General features: G+C 45.6%; 1 protein-coding gene across 5 annotated transcripts in view; it reads right to left on the bottom strand.

Moving 5' to 3' along the window:
* cabcoco1 (ciliary associated calcium binding coiled-coil 1) overlaps positions 1–20,940 on the bottom strand; it is a 131,380-nt gene that overhangs the window by 94,208 nt on the left and 16,232 nt on the right. For 2 of the 5 annotated variants that reach the window (XM_085994964.1, XM_085994961.1), the window contains exon 2: positions 17,870–17,979. The exons of 1 other annotated variant lie outside the window; for it this stretch is intronic. In XM_085994964.1, the coding sequence (XP_085851090.1) occupies positions 17,870–17,979 (110 nt within the window). Of the gene's footprint in view, positions 1–17,869; positions 18,007–20,940 lie in introns of those variants that run through there. 2 more of the 5 variants (XM_085994962.1, XM_085994963.1) reach the window with 2 other exon arrangements.

The raw sequence follows: 20,940 nt of genomic DNA, 5'->3' as shown, positions 1-20,940 counted from the left end.
TCTCCCATTCTCGCTCTCGCTCTCTCTCTCTCCCATTCTCGCTCTCTCTCTCTCTCTCCCATTCTCGCTCTCTCGCTCCCATTCTCACTCTCTCTCTCTCTCTCTCCCGTTCTCGCTCTCTCTCTCTCTCCCCGTTCTCGCTCTCTCTCTCTCTCCCGTTCTCGCTCTTCGCTCTCTCTCTCCCATTCTCGCTCTCTCTCTCTCTCTCCCATTCTCGCTCTCTCTCTGTCTCTCCCATTCTCGCTCTCTCTCTCTCTCTCCCATTCTCGCTCTCTCTCTCTCTCCCATTCTCGCTCTCTCTCTCTCTCTCCCATTCTCGCTCTCTCTCCCATTCTCGCTCTCTCTCTCTCCCATTCTCGCTCTCTCTCTCTCTCCCGTTCTCTCTCTCTCTCTCTCTCTCCCGTTCTCTCTCTCTCTCTCTCTCTCCCGTTCTCGCTCTCTCTCTCTCTCCCTTTCTCGCTCTCTCTCTCTCTCTCCCTTTCTCGCTCTCTCTCTCTCTCTCCCTTTCTCGCTCTCTCTCTCCTCTCTCTCCGTTCTCGCTCTCTCTCTCTCCCGTTCTCGCTCTCTCTCTCTCTCTCCCATTCTCGCTCTCTCTCAGTTCAGTTCAGTTCAGTTCAAATGCTTTATTGGCATGAAAGTTTACAGAGAACCATATTGCCAAAGCTTACATTGCAAAAAGGTACAGTTTTCCAACATTCTGTAGGTGTCAATCGATTTGACATTTGTTGGGTATATACAATATTACTTTAAACAATATTAATTTTAAACAGTCTTTCTACTTCATTTGGTACGTTCAATATTAATTTTAAACAGTCTTACTTTTAAACAGTCCTCAGGTTGTGACATGTTGTTACATATTTAGCCCCAAGGTATGGTCTGTCTCCTTCTCCTAGGACTAATCTCAATTTGACAGATCATCCAATTCCTTGAAATCTGGGGTTGTTTGGCTTAGCTTGTTGAATAATATGTTTCTTGATGTGTTGAATTTTTCGCATTTTAGGAGGAAATGCATTTCTGTTTCAACCTCGCCAGCCAGACATTGATCGCATATTCTATTCTCTCTAGGCTGCCAGGATTTCTTGTATCTGCCTTTTTCATTTCCAGTTGGTGGTCGCTTAGTCTGTACCTGGTGAGGGTCTGTCTCTGTTTTGTGTCTCTGATGGTCGTGAGGTAGTCTGCCAGTTTATATTCTCTTTCTAGGGCCCGGTAACATTCTAATCTGCTTTGGCTTTCGGTTATTTTGTTCCAATGTTCCAGGTAGGTTTCTTTGCATTTTTTAATGATTTGGTTCACTCGGATTGGTGTTTGGACGGCTGTGTTGGTCTGGGGCTGGTCAGGGTCCGGCTGAGTACTTAGTTTCAGTAGCAGCTGACTCAGGGGACTCTTTTCTGGGTTTAGCTCTTGGGTCTGAAAGGCTTTGAAATGAAGGGTGTCTGGGGAGCTAGATTTGAGGTGATTTAGGAAGTTTAGTGCTCGTTTTTGGATGTTTATTATCAGTGGGTATCTGCCTAGTTCGGCTCTGCATGCATTTGTTGGCGTTTTTCTTTGGGTGCGAAGGATGCTTCGGCAGAATTCTGCATGTAGGGCTTCTATTGTGTGTTTTTCCCATTTAGTGTAGCTTTGGTGATTTAGCGGGCCCCCATACTTCACTACCGTACAGTGCAATGGGCAGGATTATGCTGTCAAATATTTTGAGCCAGATTTTGATTGGGATTTGGATGTTGTAGAATTTTCTTTTTATTGCATATAGGGCTCTTCGTGCTTTTTCTTTTAGTGCATTCATTGCTATGCTGAAGCTCCTGATGCTGTAATAGTTCTCTCTCTCTCTCTCTCCCATTCTCGCTCTCTCTGTCTCTCTCTCTCCCATTCTCGCTCGCTCTCTCCCACCCATTCTCGCTCGCTCTCTCTCTCCCACCCATTCCGCTCGCTCTCTCTCTCCCATTCTCGCTCTCTCTCTCTCTCTCCCATTCTCGCTCTCTCTCTCTCCCATTCTCGCTCTCGCTCTCTCTCTCTCCCATTCTCGCTCTCGCTCTCTCTCTCTCCCATTCTCGCTCTCTCTCTCTCTCTCCCATTCTCGCTCTCTCGCTCCCATTCTCGCTCTCTCTCTCTCTCTCTCCCGTTCTCGCTCTCTCTCTCTCTCCCGTTCTCGCTCTCTCTCTCTCTCCCGTTCTCGCTCTCGCTCTCTCTCTCCCATTCTCGCTCTCTCTCTCCCATTCTCGCTCTCTCTCTGTCTCTCCCATTCTCGCTCTCTCTCTGTCTCTCCCATTCTCGCTCTCTCTCTCTCTCTCTCCCATTCTCGCTCTCTCTCTCTCTCCCATTCTCGCTCTCTCTCTCTCTCTCCCATTCTCGCTCTCTCTCCCATTCTCGCTCTCTCTCTCTCCCATTCTCGCTCTCTCTCTCTCCCGTTCTCTCTCTCTCTCTCTCTCTCTCCCGTTCTCTCTCTCTCTCTCTCTCTCCCGTTCTCGCTCTCTCTCTCTCTCTCCCTTTCTCGCTCTCTCTCTCTCTCCCTTTCTCGCTCTCTCTCTCTCTCTCCCTTTCTCGCTCTCTCTCTCTCTCTCCCGTTCTCGCTCTCTCTCTCTCTCTCCCGTTCTCGCTCTCTCTCTCTCTCTCCCATTCTCGCTCTCTCTCAGTTCAGTTCAGTTCAGTTCAGTTCAAATGCTTTATTGGCATGAAAGTTTACAGAGAACCATATTGCCAAAGCTTACATTGCAAAAAGGTACAGTTTTCCAACATTCTGTAGGTGTCAATCGATTTGACATTTGTTGGGTATATACAATATTACTTTTAAACAATATTAATTTTAAACAGTCTTTCTACTTCATTTGGTACGTTCAATATTAATTTTAAACAGTCTTACTTTTAAACAGTCCTCAGGTTGTGACATGTTGTTACATATTTAGCCCCAAGGTATGGTCTGTCTCCTTCTCCTAGGACTAATCTCAATTTTGACAGATCATCCAATTCCTTGAAATCTGGGGTTGTTTGGCTTAGCTTGTTGAATAATATGTTTCTTGATGTGTTGAATTTTTCGCATTTTAGGAGGAAATGCATTTCTGTTTCAACCTCGCCAGCCAGACATTGATCGCATATTCTATTCTCTCTAGGCTGCCAGGATTTCTTGTATCTGCCTTTTTCAATTTCCAGTTGGTGGTCGCTTAGTCTGTACCTGGTGAGGGTCTGTCTCTGTTTTGTGTCTCTGATGGTCGTGAGGTAGTCTGCCAGTTTATATTCTCTTTTTAGGGCCCGGTAACATTCTAATCTGCTTTGGCTTTCGGTTATTTTGTTCCAATGTTCCAGGTAGGTTTCTTTGCATTTTTTAATGATTTGGTTCACTCGGATTGGTGTTTGGACGGCTGTGTTGGTCTGGGGCTGGTCAGGGTCCGGCTGAGTACTTAGTTTCAGTAGCAGCTGACTCAGGGGACTCTTTTCTGGGTTTAGCTCTTGGGTCTGAAAGGCTTTGAAATGAAGGGTGTCTGGGGAGCTAGATTTGAGGTGATTTAGGAAGTTTAGTGCTCGTTTTTGGATGTTTATTATCAGTGGGTATCTGCCTAGTTCGGCTCTGCATGCATTTGTTGGCGTTTTTCTTTGGGTGCGAAGGATGCTTCGGCAGAATTCTGCATGTAGGGCTTCTATTGTGTGTTTTTCCCATTTAGTGTAGCTTTGGTGATTTAGCGGGCCCCATACTTCACTACCGTATAGTGCAATGGGCAGGATTATGCTGTCAAAAATTTTGAGCCAGATTTTGATTGGGATTTGGATGTTGTAGAATTTTCTTTTTATTGCATATAGGGCTCTTCGGGCTTTTTCTTTTAGTGCATTCACTGCTATGCTGAAGCTCCCTGATGCTGTAATAGTTAGACCAAGGTAGGTGTAGCTCATAGTGTGTCCTATAGTGGTATCACTGAGGGTAAACTGGTATTTGTTTTCCTGACATCTGGGTCTTTTCTGAAAAATCATGATGTTGGTTTTCTTTAGTTTAGATTTACTGTTAGAGCCCAATTTTGGCAGTATTTGTCGAGTAGGTCTAGTTGTTGCTGTAATCCCTGTTCTGTGGGAGACAGCAGAACCAGGTCGTCCGCATAGAACAGGGACTTCACTTCTCCATCCAGGAGACGGAGACCTGGTGACTCGCTTTGCTCCAGCATGTCTGCTAATTCATTTATGTATATGTTGAACAGGGTCGGGCTCAAATTGCAGCCCTGCCGGACGCCTCTTCTCTGGGTGAAGAAATCGGTGCGTTTGTCTCCAATTTTGACCCCGCATTTGTTTTTCAGATACATTGATTTAATAAGGTCATAGACTTTGCCCCCTATTCCACACTGAAGAAGTTTATAATAGAGCCCTTCGTGCCATATAGAGTCAAAGGCTTTCTTGAAGTCGATGAAACAGGCGAATATTTTCCCATTTTTTGTTTGGTGTTTATGTTTTTCAATCTCTCTCTCTCTCTCTCTCTCTCTCTCTCATTCTCGCTCTCTCTCTCTCTCTCCCATTCTCGCTCTCTCTCTCTCTCTCTCATTCTCGCTCTCTCTCTCTCTCTCTCTCACATTCTCGCTCTCTCTCTCTCTCTCCCATTCTCGCTCTCTCTCTCTCTCTCCCATTCTCGCTCTCTCTCTCTCTCTCTCTCCCATTCTCGCTCTCTCTCTCTCTTTCTCTCCCATTCTCGCTCTCTCTCTCTCTTTCTCTCCATTCTCGCTCTCTCTCTCTCTCTCCCATTCTCGCTCTCTCTCTCTCCCATTCTCGCTCTCTCCTCTCCCATTCTCGCTCTCTCTCTCTCTCTCTCCCATTCTCGCTCTCTCTGTCTCTCTCTCCCATTCTCGCTCGCTCTCTCCCACCCATTCTCGCTCGCTCTCTCTCTCCCACCCATTCTCGCTCGCTCTCTCTCTCCCACCCATTCTCGCTCTCTCTCTCTCTCCCATTCTCGCTCTCTCTCCCATTCTCGCTCTCTCTCTCTCTCCCATTCTCGCTCTCTCTCTCTCTCTCCCATTCTCGCTCTCTCTCTCTCCCATTCTCGCTCTCTCTCTCTCTCCCATTCTCGCTCTCTCTCTCTCTCTCCCATTCTCGCTCTCTCTCTCTCTCTCCCATTCTCGCTCTCTCTCTCTCTCCCATTCTCGCTCTCTCTCTCTCTCTCCCATTCTCGCTCTCTCTCTCTCTCTCCCATTCTCGCTCTCTCTCTCTCTCTCCCATTCTCGCTCTCTCTCTCTCTCTCCATTCTCGCTCTCTCTCTCTCTCTCCCATTCTCGCTCTCTCTCTCTCTCTCCCATTCTCGCTCTCTCTCTCTCTCCCATTCTCGCTCTCTCTCTCTCTCTCCCATTCTCGCTCTCTCTCTCTCTCTCCCATTCTCGCTCTCTCTCTCTCTCTCCCATTCTCGCTCTCTCTCTCTCTCTCCCATTCTCGCTCTCTCTCTCTCTCTCCCATTCTCGCTCTCTCTCTCTCTCTCCCATTCTCGCTCTCTCTCTCTCTCTCCCATTCTCGCTCTCTCTCTCTCTCCCATTCTCGCTCTCTCTCTCTCTCCCATTCTCGCTCTCTCTCTCTCTCTCTCCATTCTCGCTCTCTCTCTCTCTCTCCCATTCTCGCTCTCTCTCTCCCATTCTCGCTCTCTCTCTCCCATTCTCGCTCTCTCTCTCCCATTCTCGCTCTCTCTCTCTCTCCCATTCTCGCTCTCTCTCTCTCATTCTCGCTCTCTCTCTCTCTCTCCCATTCTCGCTCTCTCTCTCTCTCCCATTCTCGCTCTCTCTCTCTCTCCCATTCTCGCTCTCTCTCTCTCTCCCATTCTCGCTCTCTCTCTCTCCCATTCTCGCTCTCTCTCTCTCTCTCCCTCTCACATTCTCGTTCTCTCTCTCTCTCTCTCACATTCTCGCTCTCTCTCTCTCTCTCCCATTCTCTCTCTCTCTCTCTCTCCCATTCTCGCTCTCTCTCTCTTTCTCTCCCATTCTCGCTCTCTCTCTCTCCCATTCTCGCTCTCTCTCTCTCTCTCTCCCATTCTCGCTCTCTCTCTCTCTCTCCCATTCTCGCTCTCTCTCTCTCTCCCATTCTCGCTCTCTCTCTCTCTCTCCCATTCTCGCTCTCGCTCTCTCTCTCCCATTCTCGCTCTCTCCCATTCTCGCTCTCTCTCTCTCTCTCTCTCCCATTCTCGCTCTCTCTGTCTCTCTCTCTCTCCCATTCTCGCTCGCTCTCTCTCTCCCACCCATTCTCGCTCGCTCTCTCTCCCACCCATTCTCGCTCTCTCTCTCTCTCTCCCATTCTCGCTCTCTCTCCCATTCTCGCTCTCTCTCTCTCCCATTCTCGCTCTCTCTCTCTCTCCCATTCTCGCTCTCTCTCTCTCTCTCTCCCATTCTCGCTCTCTCTCTCTCCCATTCTCGCTCTCTCTCTCTCTCCCATTCTCGCTCTCTCTCTCTCTCCCATTCTCGCTCTCTCTCTCTCTCCCACTCGCTCTCTCTCTCTCTCTCTCCCATTCTCGCTCTCTCTCTCTCTCTCTCTCTCCCATTCTCGCTCTCTCTCTCTCTCTCTCTCCCATTCTCGCTCTCTCTCTCTGTCTCTCTCCCATTCTCGCTCTCTCTCTCCCATTCTCGCTCTCTCTCTCTCTCTCCCATTCTCGCTCTCTCTCTCTCCCATTCTCGCTCTCTCTCTTCTCTCCCATTCTCGCTCTCTCTCTCTCTCTCTCTCTCCCATTCTCGCTCTCTCTCTCTCTCCCATTCTCGCTCTCTCTCTCTCTCTCCCATTCTCGCTCTCTCTCTCTCCCATTCTCGCTCTCTCTCTCTCTCTCTCTCCCATTCTCGCTCTCTCTCTCTCTCTCTCTCTCCCATTCTCGCTCTCTCTCTCTCTCTCTCCCATTCTCGCTCTCTCTCTCTCCCATTCTCGCTCTCTCTCTCTCTCTCTCCCATTCTCGCTCTCTCTCTCCCATTCTCGCTCTCTCTCTCTCCCATTCTCGCTCTCTCTCTCTCCCATTCTCGCTCTCTCTCTCTCTCTCTCTCCCATTCTCGCTCTCTCTCTCTCTCTCTCCCATTCTCGCTCTCTCTCTCTCTCTCTCTCCCATTCTCGCTCTCTCTCTCTCTCCCATTCTCGCTCTCTCTCTCTCTCTCTCTCCCATTCTCGCTCTCTCTCTCTCTCTCTCTCTCTCTCTCTCCCATTCTCGCTCTCTCTCTCTCCCATTCTCGCTCTCTCTCTCTCTCTCTCCCATTCTCGCTCTCTCTCTCTCCCATTCTCGCTCTCTCTCCCATTCTCGCTCTCTCTCGCTCTCTCACTCTCTCTCTCTCTCTCCCATTCTCTCGCTCTCTCTCCCATTCTCGCTCTCTCTCTCCCATTCTCGCTCTTTCTCTCTCTCCCATTCTCGCTCGCTCTCTCTCTCCCATTCTCGCTCGCTCTCTCTCTCCCATTCTCACTCTCTCTCTCTCTCTCCCATTCTCGCTCTCTCTCCCCTTGTCTTTATGTGGGGAATCACAGGCAAATTCATATTCTGGGTGCAGATCTTGACGTGAAATCAAAAAATAGCACTGAAAACAAAGTAAAAAGGAAGATTTAAACTAGTTAAATGATGTTTGAACTAGTAAGCTCAGGCGGAGGTGGGATGAATAGGCTTAATCTTAGAGCAAATGCAGAGGGTCAAATCAGTGTAAAATAGTAAGCGATTGTGGCGGGGGGGTGGTCATGGAGAAGTGCATATTAGCACAGATTGAAGCTTAGTGAAGGAAAGAAAATGGAAATAGAAAGGAAAAGTGTACTGAGGGATATGAATAGGTCAAGGTTATGGTATTTAAATGGCAATGTGCAAAATATTAGAAGTAAAGTCAGGAAACTATGCATTAAAGAAGAAGAATTAGAATGGAGGAATATGATGTGATAGCTTTGTTGGAAGCTTGGCTTAAGCTGGGCAGGACTGGGAACTAAATATTCCTACCATTGTAATTTTCAGGATAGGGAAGGAAATAAAAAAGAAATGGTTGGCCTCAGTAGTTAAGCACACAATTACACTCATAGAAAGGATTGTTTTAAAATCAATGGCGGTGCTCAGGCGGAGTCTGTCTGGGTTCAGTTAAGAAATCTTATGGAATGTGCTACTATATTGGAAGTTCATTATAGACCACCAAATATTGAGAAAGAAATGAAGCATGAAGGTGTGTAGAAAAATTTAAAGTTGTAATAATGAGAGACTTTAACAATCCTAAGATAGACTGGGACAAGACAATATTTTTGGTCAAAACAGAGAGTGTTTCATAGAAGGTACTGTTTCCTTAATCGGCATTGTTGCACGTCCAACAAGGAAGGGTGCGGTACTAGATCTGATTCTAGGTAACAAGCGAACAATCTAAAAGGTAGGAGAACACTTGGGAAATAGTGACCATAACCTACTTAGGTTCACAATGAAATTGGATAAAGAAATAGAGAAATCAAAGATAAAGGCTCAGAACTGGGAATTGCCTCATTTTAATTGGATGCAAGGCAACCTATCCCAGATTAATTGGTCAGAAAAACTGGCAGATCAAACAGCTGACAAGAAATGGGAAGATATATACGCGAGAGATGAGTAAGGTACACGCCAAATATAATCTAACTAGCAGCTAAGTGTCAAATACTGGAGTCCCATCAATAAAGAAATTAGAGCAAAAATGTGGTTTAAAAAAGTGGCATACTGTATAAAGAAAAAGAAAGCCTTGCATTTATATTGCGCCTTTCAAGACGACCGAACGTCCCAAAGCGCTTTACAGTCAACTAAGTACTTTTTGAAGTGTAGTCATTGTTGTAATGTATGATAAATATAGGGCAGTAATACAGAAAAAAACTTGAGGAATATTTTTTAAAAGTATAGAAGGGAAGCAGAGAGAGATTAGGAAGCAAAGAGGAAGTACGAAAAAACAATTGTCAGTAAAGACAAAGGGAAAGAACAAGGGCTTTTATAAACACATAAGAAATAAAAAAGATAGTCAAAGAAAGGTGGGGGCCACTTAAAGACAAAAGGGCCGTCTTATGCTTGACAGTGAGGGAATGGCAGAGCTGCTTAATAAGTATTTTACCTCAGTTTCAACAGAGAAAAGGGAAAGTGGAACTGGAGGAATACCCAACTAAGATGTTGAAGAGGCACTACTAGAGATAAATATTGAAAAGGAAGTTCCATTAAAAAAATTTCTGGGACTGAGAGTAGAAAAGTTACAAGGCTCAGATGGTATGCAACCCGGAATTCTGCGGCAAGGAGGAAAAACGGCAGAGGCATGAGCCAGAATTTTCCAAAATTCTTTGGAAACATGAATTCTGCCGAAAGACTAGAGGGTGGCAACTGCTGCATCCCTGTTCAGGAAAAGGAAAAAGGATAAGCCAGGAAATGATAGACTAATTAGTCTTAGCTTGGATGTAGGTAAACTTCTAGAGTTGATAATACAGGCTAAAATTAGTGAACAGTTAGAAGGCATGAGCTAATCAGGGACAGTATGCATGGATTCATAAGGAGCAGGTCATGTCTGATCAATTTAATTGCACTTTGAGTATATTACAGCATGTATAGATAAACAGAGATCAATGGATGTTGATTGTATAGATTTTCAGAAAATGTTTTGATAAGGTGCCAGAAAACAAACTTTTGAAAATTAAACCATAGATAAAAGATAGCTAAGGGACAGAAAGCAAAGAGTAGGCGTAAACGGATATTTTTCAGATTGATGTGATGCGGGTAGTAGCATGCTCAGGGATAGGTGCTGGGACATTTATTTTTATATATATTTTTCTATTTATTTGTTCCGGGATGTGGGTGTCACTAGCAAGGCCAGCATATATTGTCCATCCCTAGTTCTCCTCGAGAAGGTGGTGGTGAGCCACCTTCTTGAACCGCTGCAGTCTGTGTGGTGGAGGTACTCCCATAATGCTGTTAGGTAGAGAGTTCCAGGATTTTAACCCAGCAACAATGAAGGAACAACAATAGATTTCTAAGTCAGGATGGTGTGTGACTTGGAGGGGAACCTGGAGGTGGTGGTGTTCCCATGCGCCTGCTGCTCTTGTCCTTCTAGGTGGAAGAGGTCGCGGGTTTGGGAGGTGCTGCAGAAGAAGCCTTGGCGAGTTGCTGCAGTGCGTCTTGTAGATGGTACACACTGCAGCCACGGTACACCGGCGGTGGAGGGAGTGAATGTTTAAGGTGGTGGATGGGGTGCCAATTAAGCGGATCGCTTTGTCCTGGATGGTGTCGAGCTTCTTGAGGGTTGTTGGAGCTGCACTCATCCAGGCAAGTGGAGAGTATTCCATCACACTCCTGACTTGTGCCTTGTAGGTGATGGAAAGGCAGGGAATCAGGAGGTGAGTCACTCACTGCAGAATACCCAGCCTCGGACCTGCTCTTGTAGCCACTGTATTTATGTGGTTGGTCCAGTTATATATGGTTAACGCAGAAAACTACGAAGAAGAGTAAAGGAGACTGCAGAATGACAAGACAGGCTAGCAGAGTGTGCAGATGCCGTTCAACGCAGAGAAATGTAAAGCAGTACATTTTTGGAAAAAGCAAAATGAAAGGAAATATATCTTAAATAATAAGAGTTTTAACAGAGTGGGGTAACAGAGAGATCCAGGAGTGCAGACAGAAAGATCTCTGAAGGTGGGAGTGTACATAGAAAAGGCCATAAATAAGGCAAATAAAATTCTGGATTTTATTTATTGGTGTATTGTGTACAAAAGCAAGGAAGTGATGTTGAATGTGTACAATGGCCACAGCTGGAGAATTGCATGCAGTTCTGAGTGCTTGGTTATAGGAAGGATATTAGAGCCACGGAAGGGACAGCAAAGATTCACTGGCAAGATACCAGGAATAAGAGGTTTTGTTATGAAGAAAGGTGCAGAAAATTGGAGCATTTTTTTCACTGAAACAGACAAAGTTAAGGGGGGTGATCAAATAGAGGTTTTTAAAATTATAAAATGCCAAGAGAGGATAACTAATGAAAGATTCATTGGTGAACACAAGAACATCAGTTCACAATTATCACTAGAAAAATGAAGGCTGAATTAGCAATGTATTCCCACAGACGGTTATCAATGTTTTATCATCAATGGCTACTGAAGCAGAGATTGCACATCATTTAAATGGGAATTGGGTAAGTAAGTATATAAAAGGATATGAAGTAGTGGCAGAGAAATGGGATTAGAGAAGATAGCTCCAGCTGAAGACCTGGCACTGGCATGGGCATGATGAGCCTGAAAAATGGCAGAATAAGAAAGTCTGTTACTAGCAGAGTGCAACTGACCAGAGCCTATGGCTGGTAAAAAAAAAAGATTTCCAGGTAGCAATATTACAGAATCTTACAACACAAATGGAGGCCATTCAGTCCATCGTGCCTGTGCTAGCTCTTTAAAAGAGCTACCACATAGTCCCGCTGCCCTGCTCTTTCCCCATAGCCCTGCAAAGCTTTTCTTTGTAAGTATTTATCCAATTCCTTTTGAAAGTTACTATTGAATCTGCTTCCACCACCCTTTCAGGCAGGGCATTTCAGATCGTAACAACTTGCCGAGTAAAAAAAATTCTCATCTCCCCCCGGCTTTTTGCCACATTATTTTAAAGCTATGTCCTCTGGTTACCAATCCTCCTGTCACTGGAAGCAGTTTCTTTCCATCTGCTGTCAAAACCCCTCAAATTTTTGAACACCTCTCATAAATCTCCCCTTAACCTTCTCTGCTCTCAAGGAGAACAATCTCGGCTTCTCTAGTCTCTCCAAATAACTGAAAGCCGACCAGAGACGGACCTGGGTGAGGAGTGCAGAGCGAGCAGTGAGGCATAAAACCGGCAGCGAGCCTGTGTGTGGAGCGAGGCCCGACCAGAGACGGACCTGGGTGAGGATTGCAGAGCGAGCAGTGAGGCATAAAACCGGCAGCGAGCCTGTGTGTGGAGCGAGGCCCAACCAGAGACGGACCTGGGTGAGGATTGCAGAGCGAGCAGTGAGGCATAAAACCGGCAGCAAGCCTGTGAGGAGCGAGGCCCGACCAGAGACGGACCTGGGTGAGGATTGCAGAGCGAGCAGTGAGGCATAAAACCGGCAGCAAGCCTGTGAGGAGCGAGGCCCGACCAGAGACGGACCTGGGTGAGGATTGCAGAGCGAGCAGTGAGGCATAAAACCGGCAGCGAGCCTGTGTGTGGAGCGAGGCCCGACCAGAGACGGACCTGGGTGAGGATTGCAGAGCGAGTAGTGAGGCATAAAACCGGCAGCGAGCCTGTGTGTGGAGCGAGGCTTACCAATTCAGCAGCGGGGAACAGAGGAAAAAAGTAATCAAAGTGTGACATCAGCAGGAAGCAGGTAAGTGAGTGGTTGGTGAGTATTTCTCTCTTTTTTTAAACTTTAACTCTGGTTTACAGTTTCTAAGGTCTCTCTGGTGTAGCGGGGACTGTTGGTAAACTATTTAACTGTAGTGTAATTAGTGGGATTGATTGATTTAATTTAAACTCAATTAATTAAAGGGTAAGTCATGGCAGGACAGCCCGGCCCTGTGATCTGCTCCTCCTGCGATATGTGGGAACTCAGGGACACTTCCTGTGTCCCTGACAACTACGTGTGCAGGAAGTGCACCCAGCTGCAGCTATTGACAGACCACATTGCGGCGCTGGAGCTGCGATTGAATGCATACTGGAGCGTTCACGATGCTCGGGACATCGTGAATAGCACGTTTAGGGAGTTGGACACACCACAGGTAGAGGTTGGACAGGAAGAAAGGGAACGGGTGACCAACAGGCAGAGGACTAGGCGCAGGCAGGTAGTGCAGGGGTCCCCTGTGGCCATCCCCCTCTCCAACAGATATACCACTTTGAGTACTGTTGCGGGGGATGGCTTATCCCAGGGGTGGCTCTGCTGCACAGAATGGGAGGAAAAAGAGTGGTAGAGCTAGAGTAATAGGGGATTCAATTGTAAGGGGAATAGATAGGCGTTTCTGCGGCTGCAAACGAGACTCCAGGATGGTGTGTTGCCTCCCTGGTGCAAGGGTCAAGGATGTCTCCGAGCGGCTGCAGAACATCTTGGAAGGGGAGGGTGAACAGCCAGTTATCGTGGTGCATATAGGCACCAACGATATAGGTAAAAAGCGGGATGAGGTCCTAAAAGCGGAATATAGGGAGTTAGGAGGTAAATTAAAAAACAGGACCTCAAAGGTAGTAATCTCAGGATTGCTACCAGTGCCACGTGCTAGTCAGAGTAGAAATAGAAGGATACTTCAGATGAATACGTGGCTAGAGGAATGGTGCCAGGGGGAGGGATTAAAGTTCCTGGGACATTGGAACCGGTTCTGGGGGAGGTGGGACCAGTTCAAACCGGACGTTCTGCACCTGGACAGGGCTGGAACCGATGTCCTAGGGGGAGTGTTTGCTAGTGCTGTGGGGGAGGGTTTAAACTAAAATGGAAGGGGGTTGGGAACCTGAGCAGGGAGACATAGGAAAGGGAAACAAGGATAAAAGCAAAAGATAGGAAGGAGAAAAACAAAAGTGGCAGTCAGAGAAATCAACGGTTTAAATCAAACGTGGCCACAGTAAATAATAATTCTAATAGGTCTAAGAGCATAAGATCCAAGGAGGGGACATACAAATTGGCCAGAAAAAGCAATAATCCAGAACCAGGGGTCATAGTCTAAGGATAAGGGGTAGGCCATTTAGGACAGAAATGAGGAGGAATTTCTTCACCCAGAGAGTGGTGAACCTGTGGAATTCTCTGCCACAGAGGGCGGTGGAGGCCAGTTCATTAAATATATTCAAGAAAGAGTTGGATATATTTCTTAAGGCTAAAGGGATCAAGGGATATGGGGAGAAGGCAGGGACAGGGTACTGAATTTGGATGATCAGCCATGATCTCATTGAATGGCAGAGCAGGCTCGAAGGGCCGAATGGCCTACTCCTGCTCCTATCTTCTATGTTTCTATGTTTCTATCCCTGCTAACATTCCAGCAAATCTTTTCTGCACCCTTTCCAAGCCCTGCTCGTCCTTCCTAAAATGTGGTGCCCAGAATATGAAGGTTTAGATCTAACAAGTTATGAAAGCAAAATCAATTAATTAGTTTACTGCCTTGTAACTCAAATTCATCCAACTTTTATTCTTTATTATTACAAATATAGTATTTGACTTATGGCATATATTTATTGCCCTATTATACTTCAGGTTTTAATTTGCACCATGAGATCTTACACAAAATGCTGAGGGCCAATCAGATATACAAATAGCTTTGTACACTTTAACCAAGTTACAACAGGGATTTTAACATCGAGTAAAGTTAAAGAAAAAAATTGAAGAATACCCTCAAATATTTTTATATTTAGCTCATAATTAATAAATAAATGATTGAAGAAGTTCACTTCTGCGTGCTACAAATTACTTGTGGGAGCAAATGTACGCTTACATTCTGAACAACCGCCGTCATATTTTATCCAAGGAGTACAATTATTCTTGGATCAAATTAAACAAGTACCATAAACACTGTCATATGGCAAAACCACAAGTGAAATTACTCAGCTCCAGCTGGTTTCCTGGAACAATTCTTTATCCAGAAAATACAAGGGGTAGTTCCTCCCAAAGAAAACTTACTCCAAAGATCAGCAAATTTCTGGAGACAGATGTTACACTAAAGTCAGTGGCTAAACTTCTCACTCTAGATAGCCTTGTATATAAAATCAAAGAGATCCCAGAACACGAGTTAAAATTTCATCTTGTTGTCTTTCTTTGTTCATGATTTTAACTGCAGCTTACCCTTTGATATGTTGTGAAGAAATGCAAAAAAAAATCAACAAGACATGAAAAAGGTGGTTTTACTTTTTGGGGAGCCCTGTAGCTTAGGGATACAACCCAAGAGTCCCCCTCCCCCCTACTGGTGTACTGTCTACATCAACTTAGTCGCATACATGGGGAGTGGCGGGGGGGAGGGGGTGTATTTTAACCTCCCCCACAAGGGGTGGGACGACCCCAACCCGCCATGTACGCGTCGGCCGCCATTTTTACAGTGGCGGGTTGCGTGCAGTGTCTGTGTCCTGCTCTCGAGAGGCGGGACACCTCATTGCAATGGGGAGCCCGATTTAAATTTAATGCTGGCCGGCCGCGTTTCCAAGGGCTCGGGAAACCCGGCAGCAATATGGAGACGGCAGCCGCCGGATCAAGCAGGCAAGTGCTTTCTACAGCACTGCTTGTTGTAAGCCAGAAGAAGCAGGAGTACTTCCCCCGGCCCCTCAAGCAAATCCTCTGCTGTGATCGGCCGACACCGCCCCTCCCCACCCTCTTTATGCTACGCAATCTTTGCCGATTGCCGGGGACTGTCCACACTGGTCCCCAGCTACAGCCTACTGTCGCAGGCTTTCCCGCCCAGCAGCCGGCCAGCCCGTCAATCTGGCTCGCTGCCGGGCGGGAAACAAAATAAAATAATGATAATGAGGTGCTGCCGTGAAACTCTGCATGTCAGATTTCTGGGTTTCCCCCCACAAACACGTTCCCCCGCTCCCTATCCACAAATATCAGGGCCATTGGTTTTAACTGAAGATCATATTTTTTAATGGGGTTCATTAATGTAATAACTGAAAAATAAACAGCAGCAGCTCCAGCGTGATCGGAGAGAGGGGAACAGCGGAAGACATGCAAATTAACAGCTGGCAAGCAAATACATTGCTTTCAGAAACTTTCATCTGAATTACACGGGTATTCCAATGCAGAACTTTCTTGAACTGATATTTTGAAACCACGCGGTGCCAAAGAACAGTGCAAAATCATGGGATTTTGATGGTGTGCAGAAGTTACACCATGCCACAATAAGACAGGCTCCATGGACCAGCTTTTTCTGTCCTCGTTTTTTTGTATGTTCATAGTTTCAGCACAGAAGGAGGCCACTTTGGTTCATTTTGCCTGCACTAGTCCTCGCTCTACACCAGAGCGATCTACTAGTTCCATTTTCCTGCTGTATCCTTTAATACATTTAAGTATTCATCTAATTCCCTCTGAAATGTTGTGACTGAATTGGCTTCAAAAGCCTCGTGGCAATGTGTTCCGATTTTCTAATAACCTTTTGCATGAAAAAAAACTCGCACCTCTCTTTTTGTGTTTCCAATACTAATCCTGACTTGATGCCTCCATTCACTAACTAGTGGAAAGAATCTTCCATTACTTACCCTTTCATAATTATTAACACTTCTATTCGCTCTCCCTTAAACTTCTATCCTTCAGTGAATACAGCCCTAGTTTTTCAAATCTGTCCTCAAAATGGTATCCTCTCATCCCTGGTACCTGCACCTTGGCCATGGAATCGGGTGTGCAAAAACTGCACATAGCACTCAAACTCTGGTCTACCCAAGGTCCTGTATGGTTTCATCGACATCTGCTTATTTTTGTGTTCAATGCTTTTATATAAATCCCAGAACCCCTTTTGCCTCTGCAGTCCTGCGTTTACAGATCTATGCATTTGGGCACTTACATCTCTTTGGTCCTCCACTCCACTGAGTATTTTAGCATTACTTCCATTCATGGTTCTTTTCCCCCCAAAATGCATTAGTTCACAATTGCATTTTAAGGTCCCTACAAAATGGGGACACTCTAGGGACTCTTGTAAATAATGATACTCTTTTAGGGACCCCCTAAAAAATTATTCCCATCCCCATCCTTACTGCTGAAAGACAGTGGCCTAGAAATTCGGTGGGCTGCGCCACCAGTTAGCGCCTAAAGAGGGCACTCAGTGGCTTTAGCGCCACTGGCCACGCCTCCCGCGATATTTAGCTGGGGCACTAATGGCGGCGTTAGCCTGTTGCGCTACGCCGCCACCGATGATGTCATCGGTGTGCGCAGCGCCCCGATCTCGATATTCGGTAGCGCCCGCCTCTGTAGCGCCGTTCGCAAATTGCGCCCGGTTCACGGGGCCTACCTGTGGTGGCAGTGGCGCAAATTAAGGTGGAGGTGCGGGGCGGCCATTTTTTTCGGCGGCCGCCTGCCAGCACCTCCGTCCCCGGCCTCCTGATCTCCCCCCGCGGCAGTGCCGGCTGTTTTCTGAGAGCCCGGCACTTCTCCTCGGTGCCGGGCTCTTTTGCCGGCACTCGCGATCTCTGATCGCGCTGGTGCAGGCCCCTCCCCCTTAAGAATGGGAGGAAGGCCTGCAGTACCGCAGCGCGCCGTGCCGCAGCGTGTGGCGCTGCGGCACGTTGCGCTGTGATATTCAGTTTCAGCGCCCTAAGAGGGACACGGAGCGCCTCGAGCCTCGCCCCGTGTCCCTCTTGGGGCGTTCAAGCTGAATTTCCGGCAGTCGCAACTGCTCCGATCGCTGCGCTAATTCCGGCGCCCAGGCGAGCTTGGCGCCCCGTTTGCAGCGCCACCGAATTTCTCCCCCCAGTGTCTGTTGCCCAAATGGAAAATAGTGCTATCCTTGCAGTAAAAACTTTATTCCCCCCCATTAATGTGCACCACTAGGAATAATGTAAGTCAGTGAATACGGAAATATGATGACAGATGGACAAACATCTCATGATATAAGAGCACTCCTGGGATTCCTTTATAGAGGCCAGTTTGCAAACCCAAGGTTTAGGGTATTAGTCATGCTTTAAACGTTGTGGCAAATTTGTTACCATATTGATCACCAAAGCAGCTGAATTTATAATTTTGTTAAAGCCCACTTAGCTGTTCCTATTTCCATTACTCTGTAGCCTGTGACATTCCCTCCAATGTTACTCCAAATATTCTACTTTAAGTCTTCACGTTAAATTTTTACAAATGCCATACTTATAGGCAAAGGACCAGACTAAGGACTGAACTGTATTGTTACATAGCTGGGTGGGTGACAATGTTGGGGAAATACGTACTCTCAAGCAATTTATTTTTGGATAATGTTTGCCAGCTCGATGCACTTCTGCACGAGAGTCCAGCATGAAACAGTTTTCAAGCTGACCCTTAACGTGTTGAGTACTTACTTTTGAACTCCATCCACCGTTAGTTGTACAAGATCAGACGTCTGGGAAAAGGAAATAAATTTCCAGGCCAGTGGGTTTTCTTTTTCCTTCACGGGGACCTTTTCATCCTGCTTAGTAAACAACAATGTAACTTTCATTAAACCATAATGTAGGTTTATTGGCGGTAAAGACAGAAGAATTCCAAGTCCATATCAGATATCCCTTTCATTCCCATTATTTTTTTTCTTACTATTACTTCTTTCTTAACTGCCTCTCACACAAACAGTGCCGCTGCATGGTTCCACTGGCAATTCTTGAAGTGTAAGCCTAGGCAGCAAGTGTCGGCAAGTTATGTGACCATATGGGGCATCATGGCCAAGTTCAGTGTTGTTTTCACCTGCAGGCAAGGATCGCTAGATAGTGATCAGGTGTACAAAGTCAGGATGATTTCTCTCCCAGCTAGGAGTCATGAAGGTTAATTGTAGAACCACCATTACTACTGTCCCAGCTAACACAGGCTTGGGATTGAGCCAAAGCCTTCCTGGATGATGCATCTACTCACTGAGCCATTAGGGAAGCTCGCGTTCTCGTCATTTGACACTGGCTAGAATTGTAGACGTTTACCACACAGGCCGTTCGTCCCATCTTGTCTATGCCGGCCATTTGCTAGAGCAATCCAAAACTAAGCCCACCACTCTGCTCTCTCCCCATTGCTGCAAAGTGCTCATTCTGCTAAAGCATTGCACTTACGTGTTAAAGTATCGTGAAAATTGAATTAAGTTTGTTCTTATAATAATATTAGTGGCCCTTGCATTTTATAAATTTGCCAGTCACAACATGTAACAATCACATTTCCACTGTGGTAACTACACAACAGTGGAACTGCAATCATAAATTCCTGTTTATTGTATTAATAACTCATATTGTGACTGATAAAAGGCACATTTACTGGTTAGGAAGGTATATTTGAGGAACAGACTTATTAAAATAGATTAAGGAACGTGGTAGCATGAAATGATAAATTATTTTATGTGCATGATGTGAGTTTATTAACTTCACAGAAAAAAAGTGCCACCATCGCCATTTCCTGCCCTGAAGTGCTTCAATATGTACTGAGCTAGTATTCCACAGCTGTTCAATAAAAATGAGCACCAATTTTACTGCAGAGATTGCAAATTAAGGTCAAAACACATACAACAATATTTTCCAGTGTGGAAAATTGAGCTGTATAATTTAGTTGACAAGATTAGCCCCACACACACAGTCACTGAAAATCACACTGGGATAATTGGCCGAAGTTATTTATTTCACATATGGGCCACAGTGAAGAAGTCTTATCTGTGTAACAGAGAAATAAGAAACATTTATATTTCACAATATTACTAGGATGATTTCCACATCATTTCTATATACATAGCCATGGGACCCTATATAAATATGAAAGTAATGGCTGTTAATTCAATAAATATTACAACATATAGGGAATAAAGTAAGTCAAGTATATTGAGGTGAAATGTCATTAGGATAATGTGTGAAAAGCATAAGGATTAGTTTTAATAGTGATGAAATGATGTTGAAAGTTAAGAGAGAGGAGGGGAGGAATAAGAATGGAGGGGACAATGGCAGGAGAGAGAAAGAAGAAAAAAAGACTTGCATTTATGTAGCGCCTTTCATGACCACCAGACGTCTCAAAGCGCTTTACACACAATGAAGTACTTTTGGAGTATAGTCACTGTTGTAATGAGGGAAACGCGACAGCCAATTGGCACACAGCAAGCTCCCACAAACAGCAATGTGATAATGACCAGATAATCTGGTTTTACGTTGATTGAGGGATAAGTATTGGCCAGGACACCAGGGATAACTCCCCTGCTCTTCCTTGAAATAGTGCCATAGGATCTTTTACGTCCATCTGAAAGGGCAGACGGGGTCTCGGTTTAACGTCTCATCCGAAAGACGGCACCTCTGACAGTGCAGCACTCCCTCAGCAATGCACTGGGAGCGTCAGCCTAGATTTATGTGCTCATGTCCCTGGAGTGAGACTTGAACCTACAACCCACAGCAGGGGAGAAGAGGGTAGGGGTGGGGAAGAGGAGGGGAGGGGGAAGAGGAGTGTGGGAGAAGAGGAGGCAGGGGGCGGAATGGAATGGCGCTGATTAGGGGAGAGGAACAGAGGGTAGGGGAGGGAGGTCTAGTGTCTGAGTTTTGCCTGCATTACTGGTGCTTAAACTAATGTTAAATCCTATATGTTAAAAATGTTCTCATGGTTCACTCTGTTATATCATTAAATAACTGGCTGTTAGGTTTATAATCATGCTTAAAAGCTATGGCAACCCAGATCAAAGATGGATTCCACTTGCTTTGTTAAAAAACAACATACAGCCATAGAACTCTTTGATCCCTGTACAAATTAGGTTATGTACTCCAAATGGTTAATATTGGCTAATTGTATGCATCCCTCCAGACGCTGTACTGTCAAATTAGCTAAAGTTCCTGTAATGATGTGTTTATCCTCTCATTAGCATTCCTTTGGAACCTTCTTTATTGTACTGTACTTCAATATTCAAGAAATATTGCAAGAATCTGCACGTGATTAATTGAGTGCCCTATCTTCAAAGGAATTAAGGGTGTTTGACTGGGTTTGTTCGTTCTGCTTGGATTCCGACCATTCACCTTTGTGCAGGAATTCAGCAAGAGTTGAGCAGCAGGTACTGGACTGGTTGTTTTTCGGAGAAATCCTACAATTTAAAGAGAGAGTAAACTAATCCCCTATTCCTAGATGTACATTATATATTTTTGTGGTGCTGCTTAGTAATTTTACGTAACATTTTTGCTACAGTAAATTATTTAATTGTAAATAAATTGGAGTTGTTATTTAACCTGTATGAAGACAGTTAATTGTGTGATATTTTTCATCTTTCATGGTGTAGTGGGAATCCTACATAATTTCCTATTACTGTACACAGCAACAATCAGGGGTAATGCAAGACCTGGGCTACAGTAGTACTGCAAGACTAAAAAGCAAAAGATGCAGTTTTCAGATCATAAGAGATGAGGTCCATTTACAAAAGTTATCACCAGGCTGTTTGAGC

The sequence above is a fragment of the Somniosus microcephalus genome, chromosome 8, assembly GCF_052327205.1.
Source record: "Somniosus microcephalus isolate GS21.2 chromosome 8, FLI_Smic_1.0, whole genome shotgun sequence".
Taxonomy (NCBI): Eukaryota; Metazoa; Chordata; class Chondrichthyes; order Squaliformes; family Somniosidae; genus Somniosus; species Somniosus microcephalus.
Note: the sequence above shows the minus strand (reverse complement) of the source record. Positions and strands in the feature narration are given on the sequence as shown.